The sequence below is a fragment of the Lupinus angustifolius genome, chromosome LG03, assembly GCF_001865875.1.
Source record: "Lupinus angustifolius cultivar Tanjil chromosome LG03, LupAngTanjil_v1.0, whole genome shotgun sequence".
Lineage (NCBI taxonomy): Eukaryota > Viridiplantae > Streptophyta > Magnoliopsida > Fabales > Fabaceae > Lupinus > Lupinus angustifolius.
In genome coordinates, this window is record NC_032011.1 from 26291150 (window position 1) to 26311514 (window position 20365).

The 20365-nt window shown below is 32.1% G+C and overlaps 3 protein-coding genes across 3 annotated transcripts; all 3 read right to left on the reverse strand.

The window, feature by feature from the left end:
- On the reverse strand, positions 2824-4339 carry LOC109344175 (probable sarcosine oxidase). The gene has a single exon (XM_019582819.1). The coding sequence runs from the start codon at positions 4271-4273 to the stop codon at positions 3062-3064; it is 1212 nt and encodes a 403-aa protein (XP_019438364.1). The 5' UTR covers positions 4274-4339; the 3' UTR covers positions 2824-3061.
- LOC109344176 (probable xyloglucan glycosyltransferase 5) lies at positions 6998-10448 on the reverse strand. The gene is made up of 5 exons (XM_019582820.1): positions 9321-10448; positions 8796-9104; positions 8413-8703; positions 8191-8304; positions 6998-8084 (listed from the first exon to the last, which is right to left on the reverse strand). The coding sequence occupies exons 1-5, from the start codon at positions 10050-10052 to the stop codon at positions 7449-7451; spliced, it is 2082 nt and encodes a 693-aa protein (XP_019438365.1). The 5' UTR covers positions 10053-10448; the 3' UTR covers positions 6998-7448.
- On the reverse strand, positions 15869-19449 carry LOC109344178 (putative UDP-sugar transporter DDB_G0278631). The gene is made up of 8 exons (XM_019582823.1): positions 19369-19449; positions 19095-19217; positions 18790-18895; positions 18420-18665; positions 17761-17871; positions 17510-17668; positions 16460-16603; positions 15869-16244 (listed from the first exon to the last, which is right to left on the reverse strand). The coding sequence occupies exons 2-8, from the start codon at positions 19133-19135 to the stop codon at positions 16080-16082; spliced, it is 972 nt and encodes a 323-aa protein (XP_019438368.1). The 5' UTR covers positions 19136-19217; positions 19369-19449; the 3' UTR covers positions 15869-16079.

Consider the following 20365-nt stretch of genomic DNA (forward strand, 5'->3'; position numbering starts at 1 on the left):
TTATTCATGCTATTTCCGCAATAATATGTAGACACGATATCTAGAAAAGTAGGTGATTAGAATTATTTAATCTTCTATTTCTATTGAATTTGCATAAATAACCTTTAGATTAATGGACTTGGCATTTTAGCTCTACTCATATTCTCTATTTGAAGTTTGATTCTAGAAAGGAATAAAAAATAGAAAACTTTAAAACTATAAAATATTATATGAGACAGCTATAAAACACTTCCTTCTTTATTTCTTTTATTCTCAAAACCCAACTCATAGAAGTATAGGATTAATAAGACATACTATAGGAGTTTTATATTGTCCCGATACGGTTTGACTTTAAGCTTGTGAATGGAGAAAAAATCTTGCAAATCTCACCAATCAGCCTTTTGTGACAATAGAATACATTGTATTCTATTCATTCCACTTATTTCAAATCTAAATTTATTAGTGGACATCGTAAAGCTTGGTCTATGTACATTTTTTTTTAATTTTATGTCATGAAAAACAATATATTGATTAACATTGTAAGTTTTTATCAATGTGTAATTCACTAATTGTTATTGAGTTTTAACTTTTAAGTAATACTTGAATAGTTGATTGATGTAATGATCTGTAAAAGAAAATCTTACTGTATAGATTTTATATCTTTATGATATTTCGTATGTTTAAGTTTGATGAGAAACATGTTAACAATGAATCAAATTGGTTAGTAAATATCAACGTGTGTTGGTTCAAGTGGTACATGTTTGATTCCCCTTAAGCAAGAACCCGGGTTCGAGTCTTGTAGATGTTCCCGGCTCGGACAGGATTGCTTCCAGTGCGAGAATTTTGAAATGTTTACACCGAAAAGGAAAGATAGTTATTCTTTCAATTTTTATATAAAAATGCCTAATAGCGTCAAAATATAATGAAATATTGATCTGAAAATATATAACAAGATAAAAAACTAATATGATGCTTATGACCCAAACCAATGAATGATCTTACTTTTTCAAAGAAAAACATTCACTTTTTGTTTATTTGTTGGTACTCAAATAAAAAATGACACCAATTAAACATTATGAAGAAAACCATTTATAGAAATTGAATTTTTTATCTAGTATAATACCTGAAGATCTAATAAGATTTTATATTAGTAGATTAATTGTGAAATTTGATTCCAAGTTATATATAATTTAGTCAATAAAACAATAATCACATTTATCTCTCTAATGTTTGAGAGGACCCCTTATTTTTTTAATCCCATTTCTTAATTAATCTATAAACGTTTTCAATATTCTAAAAAATCACTTCAGAATCTCAAGCAAACTTGTTTCAGATATTTATTTATCAATTTGGCATCCCATTGTGTTTGTCCACCGTCAACATAAAAATATATATTATTACATGTTCGGGATTATTCTAAGATCTTGACCTAAATTAATATTAAATAACCAAGAAACAGTGTGTGTTGTGCACTAAGAAAAGAAGTATTGGACCTTTTGCAAGTTGCAACTCCATAATAAAGATTCCAATCCACATCCGTTGTTATTAATATTATTTAAATACAAATCAAAGTGGTGAAATCTTGTGTGAATGCAACTTTTAGGTTAAGCAAATATAAATTGGTTAATAGTACATTAGTTTAATATTTATATAATGTTTTTGGTGTAAAAATTTATACATATTATACATATCATATATCATTTATTTATATTACTTATATTTCAAAATCAATATAATTGAATATAAAGATAGATTATACAACACATAATGTAAAAAAAATTATATTGTCATTACATATATCTTACTCTCATTAATTATTGATGTTTTGTGATTGTTAATGACTTGAATGGCCACTAAGTGTGTTTGTTTTTTACTCGCTGTCAATTTGGGAAAGAAAATTAGTAAATAATTTTGTTTCACATTTTTTACCTTTTAACATTGTCAATTACAAGTTCCTAATTTATTAATTGTGGTAGGTTATTTATCAGTTGATACTTTGAATGTTCCTAATTATATTTTTCTTCTTTCTTTGTGTAAAAGTTAGTATCAATACCATTATGGAGTCATATAGTAAATGCCCTTATGGAAAATAAGATTAAACTAACATGTACTAGATTTCTAATAAAAAAGTATAAGAGTTTAGAATAACATATACTAAATTAAACCAGGTTAAAATAACATAGTAGAAGAATCACACCAAGAGACGCACAAAATGCTATCCGTGAGTTATATGGTATGTATTAAAATGTAATTCATTCTTCTTGCTAATGTATTATGGGAAAAGATGGATCCACATAGTAAGAGTTTTATAAATTGTAAGTAAATTATCCACCACATTATTTATGTTTAATTATCATTGACTCTTCAAAAAAATAATACAAATGAATGATGTATTAATTTGATATAAATTTTTATACTGACAATACATAGATAGAAAAAAAACTTGTATGGAACAACACGTCATATTTGGAGACAAATATATTTATGCTTGTTGATGCTATTATTTATGACTAATTTTAATTAGAATTAAATATTTAGTTTGTTGGCAAAATTTTATTGATTGTCTTCACATACATACATCTCTATACAAGTCTTTCTCTACTTATATATTACATTGTTTTTCTTATTTCTAATTTGAAGAAGCCATATTTCTACATGCAATATTAAAGAACATAAAAATAAGACTCTTCTTCACTAATAGAGAGAAAAGTGATACAAAAAACAAAGAAAATATCATATATAATCACACTTGTATCATTAGATTTTCTTAAGATAAGATAAGTTTAACTTTAAAACTAAAGAGAAAATTGTTGGAGAAAAGTGTGACCTAAAGAATATATACAATGAACATAGAACTGATGCCTTAATTTTATTTTAGATGTATGACTGATATATGTATTGTAATATTAAGGTTTAGGAAGTGGCTAAAACCACATAATGATCTCATCCACATTATTCTCCCGGTAGGTGGAACAATTGTACTAATTGAATACATGGTTCTGGAGCATAATACCACAAGACAAATACACAATAGAGAAGACATAAATACACACAACACAAAGTGACAAGAAAATAAGGTTAATTAATTAATTAAAGGTTCTGAGGTTGTTGTGTTGAACCTTCGAATCCTAAAGTGGTTCAAGTCCACCCCATTTGCCTCACCATGAACCACAAGCTGAGTCAATATCTTTCCAATAACCGGAGCCATCTTAAAGCCATGACCCGAAAACCCACCACCAACCACCACCGCTTTCCCAAAGTCACCACCCAAAAAATCAATCACAAAATCCTCATCCACCGTCATTGAATACATACAACTCTGTTTCACCACCGCTTCACTCGAATCAACCATCCCTCCCAACCTCTCCTCCACCCATTCCTTCAACTTATCAACCATCACCCCTGGGCCCCACTTCCTCTTATCTGGATCACACGTGTCACCACCATGAAACGCCACCTTCACCAAACCAGGGTACTCCAAAACGGGTGTTCCGTACACACAAAAATCTCCATAGCTTGCAAAAGTTGGAAAATCACCACCGATGTTGAATTTACCTTCATGCCCTTCCTTCACCCTCCAATACATAACATTAGTCTCCACCGGCTGAATTGGAATATCAACGCCGCTAACCGTTTTAACTAACTTCCTAACCCACGCGCCTACCGTTACCACGCACTTTTTACCCCGGAACTTTTCACCACTCGCGGTAAAAACCACGATACCTTTCTCGTTCTCGTTCTCGTTCTCTCTCTTGATATCTATAACCTCAACGTTATCTTTCAAAACGGCACCGTTTTTTATCGCTAGTGTTTGAAACATGGCCACTGCTTTCGACGGTTTTATGACGCCGCCGAGGCTGTTGTAGACTCCGATCCAGTTCTCCGGTATGTTGAACCGGCCGGAGAATTTGTCGGCCACTTCGTCATGGCGGAGGAGACGGTGTTGGATGTTGTGTTTGCGGCAGTTGTCGATGAGTGCGAGAAGAGTTGGGTCATTTCGTGGGCCCATGTCAAAGTGATGGGCTTTGAAGTAGACGTTGTAGCCCGCTTGGGCTTGGGCTTGTTGCCAGAGGTTGTAGGATTCGATGACGAGTGGGTAGTAGTGGTGCTGTGGATATGTTGCTCTTATGGTGCGGGACTCGCCGTGGGAGGAGCCACGGTGGTGGAGGAAGTCGAACTGTTCGAGTAAGAGAGTTTTGAGACCGGCTTTGGAGGCTTCGTACGCGGTGGAGCTGCCCATAACGCCGGCGCCGATTATTATGACGTCGAAGATGTCGCCGGTGGAAGTTTCCATATCTGTCTCTAACAAGGGAATGATGATGAAATGTTATGATGAGTCATGAGTGAGTTCGCAAATTGGCATTCACACTATATAATAGGTGATCAAACGTTATGATGAGGGTGTTAGCAACTTGGCACTGTCCTGTCATAATTTTATCAAAAAAAGATACATGTTCCAAAAAACAACCATTATTCCGAAAACACGACTTTAGAAAATAACAAATTACATAGCAGCCTAGTTGATAAAAGACATTTAATGTATCTAGGTGAACCTTGAATATAGTAGTTGAAATTTCTAAGAGGATGTGGGTTCGAGCTTTTTATCATTCAAAATACTTATTTTTAATTTAGTAATAATAACTATGATTATAGAATAAGTTTTTTTCAAAAATGGAAAAAAAATAAGTAAAACATGAAGGAGGAAGGGCATGAACCCACATCCTCGTAAACTACTATTTACCACATTGACTAATATACAAATTTTACCAAATTGGCTGCCGTGGAAATTTCTATTTTCTGAAGTCGTGTTTTCTAATAACGACTTCAATCATGAAGTTGTTTTAGTTGAAAACAACTTCAACTTCAACGGTTAAAAGTCGTTTTGGACGAAAACGACTTCAACCTCAGAATCCGCCCCCTACTTAATCGACTTCTGTACTATATTGAAGTCATCCTGTACCATACGAACTTCTATATGTAAGGGGTAATCGATGACAAATTTAACGGCTCAGATTAATGTTCTTTCCATCCAACGGTTGTCCAAACAGTTCGCTTGGATGTGAACTAACTTGCGAACGGCACCCTTAAAGTATTAGTCTTCCCATCTTGAATGTGCAACCTTAACAAATGTTGTATGTGCAACCTTAAAAAAGGGAAATGCTGCATGTGAAGTGAAAAGGGAAAAAAATTTATTCAAAAAGAGAGTCTTAGCAAAGCTCCTTGGCTTGAAGGACTCCTTCAATGATGATGAAAAGTCCATGATCAAATGGAACATGGGGAAAAATAGCACACTGCTGTGATTTCAAACACTATACAAGTAAAACAGAACCTAGGTGTCATTATACCAGATTCAAGATTCATTGCAAACACAAGGACAGTGGCTAAGAAGATCAAGGATGTTGAGATGGCCCAACAGCCCAAGTTACTGTTACAGTTGTATTGCCAAGGGCCAAAGGCCCTCACGACCGGCTATTAGCTCAGTGGTAGAGCGCTGATAATTATGTCGTTGTGCCTCAACATCATGTGTGCATTACTTGTTTTTTTGATGGAGAAGCTTTCAGTTGGTCTCCTAGCATGTGCTTTACTATCTTGTCTGATTAGTACATCTCCTTCACAAGTTCATTTCCCTCTTGTATATGATTTCCTTGACATGCTACTTGTATTTTACACTGCAACATTGCTTGTACATTAGTTAGTTAATTAGCTGTCTCCTATTTACTCCTTTCTTGCCATATAATTTTGATCCTTGTTTATGTTTTTCTTTGTAACTTTCATACATAATTTCTTGTATGGCACTGCAAATACTATAATGCTGGGTACAAAGAGCTTTGTCACCCATATGGTACTGCCTAACTCGAATCTGGATTAGTTAGTGCTATTGTGGTTTCTATATAACAAGAAATTATTACATGGTCCTGGACAAATGGTCTCAAACACATTCAAACCATTGCTTTTGAATATACTCACTTTAACTCATTGATACATGATCAATGGTTTGGATCATTGGATACATTCGCCACTATATGATAATTTCTCCAGGATTTGTGATGGTTTATAATAATAAAATGTTGCTCTAATGATACTTTTTTTGGTACTACCATGAGTATCCCCTTATTATTTTTTGGGTAAGGAATTAATCTCTTTTGAAATGTCTAGCTGTCCCTCCCAACAAATGTAGCTCCCAAAAATCAAACCTTTGACTTTATACATTTTTATTGATGTGATGACATTAAAAACATGATTATGATATCCTAAACTTATGCACTTTTGTTTGGTTTCCACAAGTATCCTTGCACCAGAGGCAATCCTATCCGAGCCGCTGGGAACATCCACAAGTATGCTAACTCTCCCAACGGATATTTTTTCATTCACAAGACTTGAAACTTGAAACCGAAACCTTATTTAAGGAGAATCAAACATGTACCACTTGAGCCAACACTCGTTGTTTAAACTTATGCAGTTTAAATTCAGATTAAAGTACTTTATACAGTTGCTATCAGCAAATGAATTGTTTGCACTTGTGAAATTGTGAAGGCCAATGCATTCAAATATCATCACCGACATATACATTCAAAGAAGTGGGCCAATTTAGTACCATAGTATGGTAAGCTGTGGCATCAAGAGATTTCCAATATTATAAAGCAAAAACAGCAACGTGCCTAACAACCCCTCAAGTCCTATGCTGTTGGAATTGTGATGTTAGTTCACTGACAAGAAATCAGTTTTGAGGACCATGAACATATTAGAGGGACCACATTAGAAGATTCAGAACTAAATGATCAAAAACCACTTGTGTTTGTCTCAAGTATTTTTTCTGCCGACACTTCTATATTGTACAAATTTCATAGTCATGCATGTACAACACAAGTAAATTTGCCAAGTAACAAAAAGAACTATGATGCAGATAGCAATGAATGTACAGAAAGATGTCCTATTTTGCATACCCAATTTACCAATGAAGGCACCAGCAGTTCAGGAAGTGGTAGTATCGATTATCGAGCAAGATAAACTCCAGTCAGACATTTGGAATGGTAAAACATGAAGCTAAAATAAGAACTCCCAATCCCGAATACAAGCCAATAACACAATGAAGAAAAAGTAGAGATTTTTCTACAGCTACCTATAACAGATAACAAGAATTCAATATCTGTAAGAGTACAATGAGCATTGTGAACTATATGCCATGTGGAATACTCGCAACGAATTGTGTGAATGCAAAATGGATAGAGTTGAAAAACAGTGAAACCATGTTGGGTATTTGCAATGAAATTATGTGTTTGCTAGATCTGTACTATGAGTTTCAGAATAAAAATAAAAGGATTGAAGTTTCCTTTACCGCATTGTGAACTATATGCCATGTCGAATACTCGCGAGGAATTGTGTGAATGCAAAATGGATAGAGCGCAACCAGGCAAATGAAATAGTAGGTATTTTCCATTTGTTCTCTTCTTTGATGTTATGAATGAGAGCTAGCTCATCTGTTCTCCGATTAAATCAAGGCCTACAAGGAGGAAAGTGACACCTTGGAAAAGCAGAAAGTAGAAGTGAACTCCTTGCGCGGATAGCAGACTCCTAACCGATGCGGCGAGAAGGATAAAAGCCAAAGTCAGTTCTTTCTTATATATTTTATTAGCTTTCTTAATAGGAGCTGAAACTGCTTCTTTTTGTTCCTTAATTTGGTTTGACTCAAGAAGTTCACTGTCAGAAGCTCCTCTAAGGATCTTTTGTTGTTCCATTATCGACTTTGTTTCTCTTTCTTCGGCGGACTCTGATGATCTACCAGCCTTCTTTGTCACAACCCATTCATATGAGCTTCCCAATTGGAAAAGTCCAGACACCATTGCATTGAATTTTGTTACAGACATGGTATTTTCAAAAAGGAGGTAGGGAACAATAAACGGAAAAGATTTCGGGGCTGGAAGAATGTTAAGGAATGACATAAACACAGGCACATAGCATATAACCCATAAAGGAAGCTCTGCCTCTGGGACAAACATGGTTAAGGGAAGAATAATGCAAAATAAGGTGAAGGAGTAAAAGGGAAGAATCAGTTTCCTTAAGAGAAAAAATAGCAATATTAAATTTGCTTTCTTCCAAGCCGGAACCTGCAGTTATAGAGAATTTAAGGCCCTTTAGGTAGTGGATATTATAAGCCATACTTGAAAGATATTATAAGCCGGAACCTGCATAGGACCGGAGTGCCGGATATACCTTCGATTTTATAATTGCTGGAAGACATAATCTGAAAAGTTGCATAGGACCGGAGTGCCAACGGTGTTGTTGCTTCCTGTAAGCTTCATATGATTCCGGAACTTCACAAAGTACCTGAAAATTTACAAATCTGAATATTTCAATATAGTGCTTTAGGGAACTGTGGTGTTTGTGAAGATATAAGTACCAATCATTGAAAAAACAAGTGCAATTTATTATCACCTTTACATCATTTAGGAAGATAAATTTCCAACCATTGAGATGAGCTCGAACAGCAATGTCCATATCTTCTACAGTTGTCCTCTCAAGCCAGCCCCCGGATTCTTCTAAGGCTTTGATTCTCCAAACACCAGCTGTTCCGTTGAAGCCGAAAAAATTGAGAAATACACCATTGACTTGTTGTTCTACCTCAAAATGAAAGCAAAGGTTAATGTTTTGGAGACGAGTAAGCAAGTTTTCATCCTTGTTCACAAAAGTCCATCTAGCTTGGACCAAACCTAGTTCAGGATTGTCCTGCAATAAGAGGCATGTACAACTAGTAAAATATGCTAAACATGCTTTTACCAATAATCATTATCGAATATGTTTCATGCTCTTATCTTAACCTTGAAATGTGGCACAGTTTGCTTAAGGAAATCGGGATTTGGTTGGAAATCTGCATCGAAAATTGCAACAAACTCATAGTCTTTCACGTAGTCGCAACTCATTGCGGAATTGAGATTCCCAGCTTTATATCCAGTCCGGAGTAAGCGATGCCTATAGATTATATTGATTCCCTTTTGACTCCACTTACAGACCTCAGACTTAATTAACCAACGTATGCTTTCATCATCCGAATCGTCAAGTACTTGAATCAGTAAACGATCCCTCGGCCAATCAATTTGGCACACTGCAGAAATAGACTGCTCATATACCTGCATAAGCTCAGCACAGACATAGCCCAACAGAAAATAAAACTTGTCCTCTCAAATTCTCAAAGCATTATTCGCAAATAAGGTGATACAAACCTTCTTATCTTATATTCTTATGACATTTGCCAAATCAATTTCAGGCTAAATAAAGGAGCTAAAGTTAGAACAAGAAAGAAACAACTTGGGTTACCAAATGAGTCAAAAAAGTTTGTGTCATACCTCCTTTTCATTACACATTGGAATTTGAACAAGGACCATGGGATAATTCCATGCAGATCCTTCAACATCATCAGTTTTGAAGGGATCCCCATGAATCCTTGGCTTAACCTTCTTGAATTTGATCCAAAAGCACCCCAAACAAAGAAGCATACGATCCACGGATTGGATAAGAAACAGAACAACACAAAACTTGGAAAGTGCCTGAATTATTGGAGCAATGTACTCAGCTCTAAAAGTTAACCAAGCAACATAAGCCATATGGAGCAACCCTTCCAATTCAGAAGTTCTAGGAATGTGCAAAGTGGTATTTGTGAAATGCCAACCTTGTAGGTAAGCAACAACCTCAAAGGCCAAAACTACCAATGAAATCATTAGGAACACTCTAATGATTGTAAACAAGAACCTCCCTTTTTCGAACTTGTTTCTTTCATTCTCCACAACATCAACTACTACATTTCTATGAATTAACCTCTTCTTAATGGCACCAAGCAATGTCCACAAAACAGTTACAAGCCAAGTTACACAGCCAACGGCACGGTGAGCTTTGAGAAGCAACACCCATGTGACTTGTTTGGCATTCTTGCCGCGGCTTTTTTCAACCGGCCTGAATGCAGCATCAGCACCATTAATCTCCACAACAGAAAATGTGGGGTTCTCCATTTTCACCACCACTGGTGTTCCTTTCTCTGTATCCTTTGTCCACCAATTGGAAAAAACCAATCTTGGTGCCATTTTTTTTTTGATACACTGATACAGATTCACACTTCACACACACACACACAAACAATAAAACTATATTATATGTATATCACTATATATATAGATATACACAAAGAATAGTACTTTAAGACACCAACTTCATTAAACTTTACTAGTACTTGCACATATCATGATAGGGACTTGAAACTCAGATCTGAAATCCCATGAAAGGAAAAACAAAACACAGAAAGACTAAATAAAAGTTGTAGTTGCTCCTATAGAAAGAAGAAGAACCCTTTAGAAGGGTCAGCATTTAACAAAAAATGCAGCACATAAAAGCTAAGAACGTGAATTAAGTGAAGCTTTTTTGTACTGTGAAGGGAACTCTAGAAGGACACCTAACATTGGAAAGCCATATAATGAGGGAAGGTATCTGCAGCTGTAAGAATGAGACACTAACTCTCAAGTGGGTTTCCCTCAAACATTAAATCCAACATTAGCTTTGTTACCTCATTATTCGGCACCTTTTAGTTAATGAACTAATTATTTTAAGGTATGTGATCATATTTCTCAACAAATATCACTTATCAAAATCGAACTTTTTAACTTTTAGTTGATCTTAGTTTTGTTTCTAATATAATCAAAATATAGTAGACTTAATTTGGATATATATATATACACCTGAGGAAAACAGTGGTTGACTATAAGATAAGATTACAAGTCTTTCTTTGTTTTAAGATATTCACATTATTACATTAAAGGACATTCATCTTTGGTCGACCCACTTGTGCTTTAAGGAAGTGAACATTGACTATGTGATTAATCAGCTTAGATATATATTACATCCTTGACTATTTATCCATAGGAATATAGGAATATAAAGAATTTTTTTTCTAATATAATCTTCATATCTCTTCATTAAAGGTGAATATGAAAAATAGTAATTAATGCACAATCGAATTTATAAATGGAATACATAAATAGAAATAAAAAATTCTTAAAATGGACAAATAAATAAGAACAAAAGTAATCGTATTCTAAAACATTTTACTATATATATATTATGGAAATATTAAAGAGAGTCCTAATAATACTTGTTAAGGAAAGGATTGAAAACAATACCATTTTTTTTTCTTTCTATATTTGCAATCCTTAACAATTGTATATATGATAATAACAATTATGATGAAAATAATGACAATAACTAATGTGGGGATAAATTATGTGTAAAAGTCCATCTACTCAACAACACTATTTAGAGCTTAACTAAATACTATTGCTTGAAAAGGACACTTGGAATTTAATGTGCATTTTATTATAAATGACAACATTATTTGGTGAGAAATTTAAGATTATTGAGGAATATTCCTTGCTTCTTGTACATTATCAAATAAAATATTCTTGTACACCAGTTCTGGTCCCTGCAACTGAACAGAAACCATGTTTTCGATATTATAAACAAGTTAATACATAATGACGTATTTCCATGATACTTAGAAAAAAAAATAGAGCCTAAATATTGTCTCACACGAACAACATTATAACACGTTTATCAATAACATTAGACATCAAAAAGAATAAATATAATAAAATGGAGCATATACAAAAAGTTATATAATAATGATTTCATTAATAACAAGGATCAAGTGAGATAGAATAAGCAAAAGTTGCTCCATGCTTGTCATAAAGTTAAATGGATCACAGAAAAAGTTTTGAGTATCTCATTGTTTTTCAAAATATATAAGTTGCATTAATAAAAAATAAATCAATCTCAAGATCATCTATTATTATTATTATTATTATTTTCCATCCACCATATTATTAAGGTAGATGATCAATCTTCTCAAATTATTGAAATTACTAACAATTATCTCTCAAAGAATTCGAAGAAGATACAAATCAGTATTTTAAGATCCAACTTATCTATCACTAGACTAACAATTTAGTACAAAAAAAATCTAATAGTAATAAATTAATATAATCAAAAGAAAATGGTTTTAGTGAGAGGAAAGTCTTTTTTCTCAGCGAAGGATGTCTCCAACCATTGTCAATATATAGGAGATTAATGTATTTTAAAGCACAGAAATCACTTAAATGAATTGTATCTTTGGCAATAAAAATTTATTCATATACATGATATGAATTGAACATCTAATATGGAGAAAGTAAACTATATATCTATATCTATATATCTATATAGTATATAAAGCCAAAACATAATTAATGGGTAAATATATAATTGAACATTTGTAATTTTATATTCTAATATTGCCCTTTACTATATCCAATATTTTTTATTTACCTTTATAACATATAAGCTATTAATAATTTTGCAACATACAAGTTACATAAAATAAAATAAAAATGAAATTTAATTGGATTTGATACATTTCCTTAACGCAGAATTCCACTGTGTCAATAATTAGTTGAAATTCCACTATACATAATGAAAAAAATACTGTGGCACAATTGAAAACTTTTAAGGAAAATAACATACCACTTTTTATAGAAACTTTGAGAAATTTATAGGCACAAGTTAAGAAATTTATAACTTAGTGGTATCGACCCACTAGTATCAATAATCTTAAACCTGGTTGAAATATATAACTGTAACTAAACTAAGTTGAAAGTTAATTAATGTCAATTTTGTTCTAAGGATAACACCAGATATATTTATTGAAGAGTAGAATATATTTCTGAAAAAATTCTATCACAATTCTTTTTGTTTTGTTATGACTGAAAAATAAAGATATTTAGTTTTATGTTGTTTGAATTTATTAAAGGGACAAAAAAAATATTACATGATGTCTCTCTTGTTATAGGAGTCTCATCAATCTATTTTAGATCTGCATTGAGTGCATGTGATCATAGATTTCCTCCAACAACCTCAAATCTTGACAGATACTGTCTGAGCTGTATTTCAAATGTATGAATCTGCATGAGAGAGAGGAACTATCTATATGACCTACACACTTGATGTTAGTAGGGAAAAGAATTCTAGCCGAGTATATGGATGTAGAGACAACCAATATAATATTGTTAATATAATAAAAATTTGTTTCTAATTAAAATTTACTTATAAGTGATTGCACCATCGATAATAGTGTAGTGGTGTAAAGCTCCGCTATATTTTTAAGAAAATATAAGTTCAATTATTTAATTTCTGTGAGCAATACTTATTAGGATTGACAATCATAATTAATATATGTAAATGCACCCCAAAAAATCTATAACTATAATACTATCCATTCTCATTCTATCTCCAATTATGTGTTTATTTTATAAAATAAAATTATTGGATACATAGATATTTAATTACTCAGATAAAATTGGTTTGGATCATATGAGTAACTAAGATTAAGTTGATTTCATTTTTTTATTTTAATAAAAAATACATTATATATTTACATTCTTTTGGGTAATCTCCACCATTTTTAACTCATTTTATTTAAATGTTACTTTCTAATACTAGCTAGCTTCTAATATCATTTTAAATATCAAAATCATAATAACTACAGAAATCACTCATACATGCTTATCGGTATAAAAAATGAAGTATGCTTTTCTCTCTTTTAGTTTCTTTATCATATTTATTTAGAACACTCTAGCAACTATCTATTCAGAGAGAAGGAGAAAGAGTTTGGGAGAACCGGTTACAAGTTTTTTTTGTTACTAACGAGTATCCCTTACCAGTAACTAATCATTTTTGGGTTTCGTAGCTGCTCTACAAATAAGTGTATTTTCAAGAATTGAACTCTCAATTTTGGGATTTAATAAGACCTTACAAGTTTACTTTTCATTTAAGATTTATCACTTATTAAATATTTCAGAAGATGGAATATGTCTTAGATGTAATTCTTATCTTGAGGTAAGAGGAAAATCTGAAGGATGATATTTGTAGTAAAATTCTTCTCTTTCCCTTGAAGGAAAAGGATAGAGAAAATATTCCCTTCCCACCAAGAAAACAATAAAATAAAAAAATGTTGCACTTATGTTCACAATAACAAGTAATTCCTTCACATATATATATATATATATATATATATATTATCATTATCATCTATACTTCTATACTATATATAAATGTAAAACATGGTGTAACTTTCACCATGATGTAATTTTCACTTCCTATTTTGCTCTTCATATTATTTAATTTTTACAAAAAATCATATAATCCTAATTAATCACCACCAACATATTAATTAATCACGTCTCTTACCTTAAACTAAATATTATCATAAACATACAAAAATTATAATATAAAGTACACTGAATACAACAAATATATTATAATTATAAAAAATGAAATATATAAAAATTAAATACGTGGTACCATACAATATTTAACCGGCTTATATTTTTAGTTTGAGTTCGACTCGGTCATGAAACTAACGAGTCAAACTATATTTAGCTTAAGTTCAACTTGTTAATTTAACAAACTCAATTTATAGCTCAAGTTCAACTCATTTGATTCAAAAACCAAGTTTGTTAAGCTAAATAACAAATCAAATTTTGAACCAATATTGAGTTGGTTCGATTAATTGATATATCATATGAATACTATTTAACACCTAAAAGACCATATCTAAAAATGTATTCTATATTATGACAAATTGAATAAAAATGAGAGTGAATACTCACTCCTTAAAAAAAAATTGCATGTACCAATTTTAGCACAGATATAAGTTAAAATAATTTTGTTATAATACATGCTAAAAATAACTAATTTAATTCAAATTTGATATTTTGAGAACCATTTTTTTCAAATTTTGAAGAATCAAACTGATATAGTTAAAAAAATTGAGAGTCCAAACTATATATTTACTTCAAAATAATAACATACATGATTGTATTGAGAAAAATGTATATGCATAAAAACTATAAGATTTTTTACACTATTAGTACATCATCCGACATTCATATTAATTATCATTAACTTTTGAATATAAGTAATACAAATAAATGGTAGATGATACAATAGTCATATATAATCTTTATACTAACAATACATAAGTATTACACTAGATTTTATTTTGTTGCTAAAAAAACAATACAAAAGTAATACTGAAAATGTGACATTACCTTTACAAATCCAATATACATTGGAACACTATAACTAGTATTAATAAATATTGTAGTTGAGTTAATGAAGCTGGTTAGAGATTAGTTAGATATTAACTTCCATTGTACACTAGTTATAATTACCTTTCACCATTCACAATTATTTTGTTCTCTTTTGTGTCTACCATGTTTAGTAACATTTATAATCCAACCATTTATGATATAACCATATCTGAAGTGTATATCTAATTATTTTTCATTCATTACCTTATGTTAGAATCTAACAAGAGAACCCACACACGCAAAGATCTACATAATAACAAAAATAAAAGTAACCTATGCGAGGACCAATATGGGACTTCACACTTGAATAAACCCAACACAATATTATGTATTTAGTAATTGGTGGTTACACTGTGTTCACTTTTCTGTACTCCCAGTACTTTGCCTTGTGGGCATTATGAGCCATCTTATCTTGCATTTCATTATTCTTAACTGTTTCTGTAAAACTAAAATCATTGAAGGATTGACCTACTTCAGTGCAACCAAATCCAGGTGTACAAATGTAAAATGTTTTTTAAGAAGAAAAGGCGGCAGCTACTCGGGATATGTTTACGAGTTCAGAGTCATTAAAACACTTGTGAGAGGACTCTGAAGCTCTCATTTTCCTTTCTAAAAATCAACCCGCAAACAAACTCTTAAAGGGTTGAAGAAAGAAAAGGCTAATGCTAAGATCACCGAGACTCAAGCTCCGTGATCAAGAAGGCATCAAGAAGGGATTCTCCACATCAAAGGAAACAATTCAAGAGTTCTTCTATTGATTTCTAAATATCATGTCAGTAACACCTCTGAGGACTATGTGCGCCTGTAATAATTACTGTGAAATTATGAAAGAGGTAAACGAAGAACTAAACAACTAGTGTTTACAGGCATAATATGTCAAAGTAAAGAAACAATGGTATAACTGTTAGTTTTCACCGCAATTCATCAAGGCCCCTTCTACTTATGATGAAGCTCCACATCTGGTATTTGCTTCACTGTCTTACTTTTTTTCTGCTGATATTTGGCATATGAATACCACACACCACCAGCTGTATTGATAACCAATCCAGTCACATTTAAAGCCCGGACTTGAACGCCACCCAGTAAGACAAAACCGAGGGTCTGAAGAAGTAACAAGAAACATTTAATGTTTGCAGGGAATGCTAGATATAAATAAACAGAAACGGCTTGCATTTAGTGAATTAAATTATAAAAAGAAAGTTGGATGGATAATGTATTTATCAACATTCAGTAATCAGTGCCATGAGAATGATTTCAAATTCAATTTTTTGTGTTGTAACAGAAATTTTCTATACATGGGATCACTCCGAGCTTACCGTAGAACCAACCCCTTTGAGAACGCCAACAATAGTTGTAGTTAGAGCCGAATTAACAACAGTACACAAAAACATGGTGAAGTTGAGAACAATGCCCATCACCAATGAAATAAAAAGGATCACCAAAAATGAAAAAGAATAACTCTGCAAAGGAAAAAAAATTACATTAGATATTAGCTTTTGCATCAATACATTACTATATAATATAAGACAGAGTTGTGGCATATCATCAGATACATGCTAACTTTTAGCTTTTCCAAAATATGTTCAAGCCATGGCTTCAGTAGTCAACCATCATTAAGTTTCTATAATCCTTGATTTATTCTCACAAAATGACTACAATATGATACAATTTGCAGGACTTTGATTTTGAAGAAGTAAAGAAAGTGGATCAACTAATCTATTAATGTTAATTTTAATTATAGAGCATCTAGTACATTATAAAAAGGATAAGTTATTGTAAAACGTTCATCTTATCACACCAAAAATCAAAAGCTACTCCCACCAGGTGTCTTTATCTTGCTTTTCACTATAATACATGATGTGCTCTCAGCCTTATCCTCCCTTTCCTTTATTTTTTTCATACCTAGTCTCAACAAACTCAGATTCTATCGAAGCCCCACTATGCAGGGATTGCTTTTCAGGAAATGGACAAATAAATACTCTAGAGTGGACAAATAAATAGAAAATTAGCATGAAACTTCCCGATGGATATTATCAATCAAAGGAAGGGAAGACTTCTGCTGACACAAAGTCATCTTAAATTGTCCAAAAAATCAGAGAAGTAATCACAAGGGCATGAAAGAATACTGGAGATCATTTACTGTCAGAAAACCTCATAGAAGCTACATCAAACTATTATGGAGGCTTTTAGAAGTTTCATTTGACATCAATGTACTCATTGGATTGATTAGATTGAAACAGAAGATTCTAAGAGTTTGAAACATTCAATCAATGAAAGCTTAATCACGGACCAATTCAAACATTCAATCCATGAAAGTTTAATCACGAATCAATTAGAAACACAAAGAAACAAGTTAATATTCTGACCTTTGCAAATAAAATTGATAAAGAGTCTGGGAATTCCCCGGTAGCTATGATGAGAAACATCAAAAATGGAAGAGATAAAAAGCTGTTATAGAACATGATTTCTACTGATGAAAGTCCATCCTCAGCACCAGATCTTTCCACCAACACAAGGTACATGGTCTATATAGATAAGCAAGCAACAGTATGAGTGAAGCTTGCATAATTACAGTGTCCATTAGTCCATTATAAAATTAAAAACAACAAAATATCACCTGGAAAAAAACAGAAATGAAGGCCATGCTATACCCAAAAAGGTCAAAGGAAAAATCTCCAAGTGCAGCAATGAGAACTCCAGCAGCAATCAACAACACTGAAAGAGTCACCTAAAATTTGACAGAAAGGTAACAATGTTCTATTGAGTGTGAACTCTACTGAAAGCAAGTGCATACAGATCTGACATCAAAAGCCATTTTCTCTGTTCAAGAGAGGAATGAATAAATGCTACTAATTATCATCAGCAACTAAGGCTAATGAAATGACTAATAAAAAAATTAACAAGTTCGGTACTAACCCCACATATTGTAGTTTAATTATGTTCCCCTTCTCCATGTCAATGTAAACGAACATAACATCTTGACACTGTTAACTGTTGTATAAGGTAATTTCCCCAGTTTTAGAATGCACTCGGGATTAATTATCCTTGATAGGATCAAAGGTTCTTCTCAATTACAAGGCCCTCTTGTTAACATCAATAAAGTTCACTCAATGGTTCATCTGCTTCTTTAAAAGCCAGAAAATGCTTTTTTAAGAACCCTCTTCGATCATTGTGTATTCCCATTTAATGAAGAATTATCATTGTTTCTCTTATATAAACTATGACAATAAATAATAGCTTGATATTAACAATCAATTAACTGAATAAAAGAATTACCTGCATAGTAGGTCTCCCCTTTCCTGAGAAAAACCCAGTGATCAATACAGCAAGTGGTGTAAGCCTCTTTATTGCAATATACATTGGAATATTAACTCCTTTCAAACTTGCCAAAGCAAAAGCGACATTGGCGTTATAGAAAACTGAGACTGGGAGCAGTCGCTTGGCAGTTGCCATATCCACTCCTCTTGCTCTCGTGTATCCCATTCTTCGACCGAAGTGTATAAGCAATGCGGTTACCAGTTGCTAAGAAAGTCAGATACGGTTATCAATTTTCAATATCAACATCCCAAAAGAATAAACCTTATAGAAGAAGAAGAATCAAAGTAGAGAAGTTTTTTGTGTTTCAATTATTTGAACTTAGCAATACCTGCAATGTAAGGAGGGTCATTGAGTTTGAATACTGCATAAGAACAGCCTTATTGATAAAAACCATAGCCATTGAGGAAATTCCATACGACACGGCTGCGAACAAACTGTGTGGAAACAAAAACCTCGAATATATTCATGATTTGTAATTGCAATATCAAGCAATTAACTAAGCAAAATTTTGGAGTAATCAAACAACTTCTTTAAGACATGTTCACTACAATTATCGAAAATATGAACAAAAAATGAAAAATGAAATCTTCAATTCAAGTAATAATAACAAGAAAGGAGGGAAATATGGAAAACCTGGAAAATGAACCAGTATCTGCATCGCCGCGAATATCCATGGCCAATGAACGACGAAAGCGAAACCGATCCGATCCAATTCAATGACCACAAGCAAGTTGTAGCAGAATCCAAAGCCAGATCCTGAATATCAAATAAAATAAAATAAAATTGTATCGATTCCATTGATTAAAGTCTCAGCAAATCACAACACAACTTGAACAAGCATTATGAAAAAGAATTGAAATGAGGAATGAAATCTAAATAGATCCATGAGGGAAGGAGTGTTACTTACCTGGTAATAGGTGAGTTCACATGGGTGGAATGAAGGAAGGAGTGAGATTTGTAATAGGGATTTCAAGTGAAAGCGTGTAATGAGGAGAAGTGGAAATATTACGAGACTATTAATATATACACTAACAATGTAAATATTTTTTTTACTATCTTCACCGAAAATACATATTAATGGTTAATGATGTAACAGTTACTAGTGTAAAAAGCTTTAGTAGAGTGTATAAGTTTTAAACTCATTACAGTAGATATTATTGGACCCAAACAAAAATAAGAATATATTTATATTGGGAGAAAGAATGAATATGAATGTTTGTTATTGTGAATGTGTGATACTATAATAAATTATAAAATAAATGTGTGATATTAAATAAGAATGAATATGTTGTTTGTTATTGTGAATGTTCTTACTCTTCTCATTATAGCGATTAATTATATGAAAATTAAATAATTTGAATTAACGAGTAATGATTAAAAAATTTACTCTTAATAAATGGATCCTCACTCATTACAAAAAACACTATCAACTTTGCTTTAATAATCAATTTATTACTTTATTCTCGATCAATTTTGTATTTTAACTCTCTCAATATCAATACTAACTCACCTGCCACTATTGTATTGCTATTGTCGTAAGTCTAATTATAACAATTTCCTATTGAAATATTAATAATTTAACAATATATTTATACATGAAACAATTTTACTAACTAATAAAACTTAAAGGTAACTAGAAATAAAAAATAGTTTATAGACTGCTCAAAAAAGACATAAATTTATAACGTTTTTATGCACTTTTCCTAGTTATAAATACAATAGAAAATCAAAGACCAAAATAAGTCCAAACAAAGAAAAAGTACTCATGAACGTTCGCAAATAGATAAAACTGGAAGTATAATTACAATAATCTTTATTATCAAACCTTATTTTGCAAAACTCATGAAATTAATACTATCATGGAATTGATTTTTTTGGTACATAAGCTTTTTTTGGAAAAAAAT

Excerpts from the sequence above, each read along its gene's own strand:
- LOC109344176 (XM_019582820.1), bottom strand. The coding sequence starts at position 10,052 with ATGGCACCAAGATTGGTTTTTTCCAATTGGTGGACAAAGGATACAGAG. Across the intron at positions 8,704-8,795 it reads AAACTGTGCCACATTTCAAG|GACAATCCTGAACTAGGTTT; the intron begins GTTAAGATAAGA and ends CTCTTATTGCAG. Across the intron at positions 8,305-8,412 it reads TCTTCCTAAATGATGTAAAG|GTACTTTGTGAAGTTCCGGA; the intron begins GTGATAATAAAT and ends GTAAATTTTCAG.
- LOC109344178 (XM_019582823.1), bottom strand. The coding sequence starts at position 19,135 with ATGGATATTCGCGGCGATGCAGATACTGGTTCATTTTCCAG. Across the intron at positions 18,666-18,789 it reads TGACCCTCCTTACATTGCAG|CAACTGGTAACCGCATTGCT; the intron begins GTATTGCTAAGT and ends TGACTTTCTTAG. Across the intron at positions 16,245-16,459 it reads TCAAAGGGGTTGGTTCTACG|ACCCTCGGTTTTGTCTTACT; the intron begins GTAAGCTCGGAG and ends TTACTTCTTCAG.
- LOC109344175 (XM_019582819.1), bottom strand. The coding sequence starts at position 4,273 with ATGGAAACTTCCACCGGCGACATCTTCGACGTCATAATAATCGGCGCC.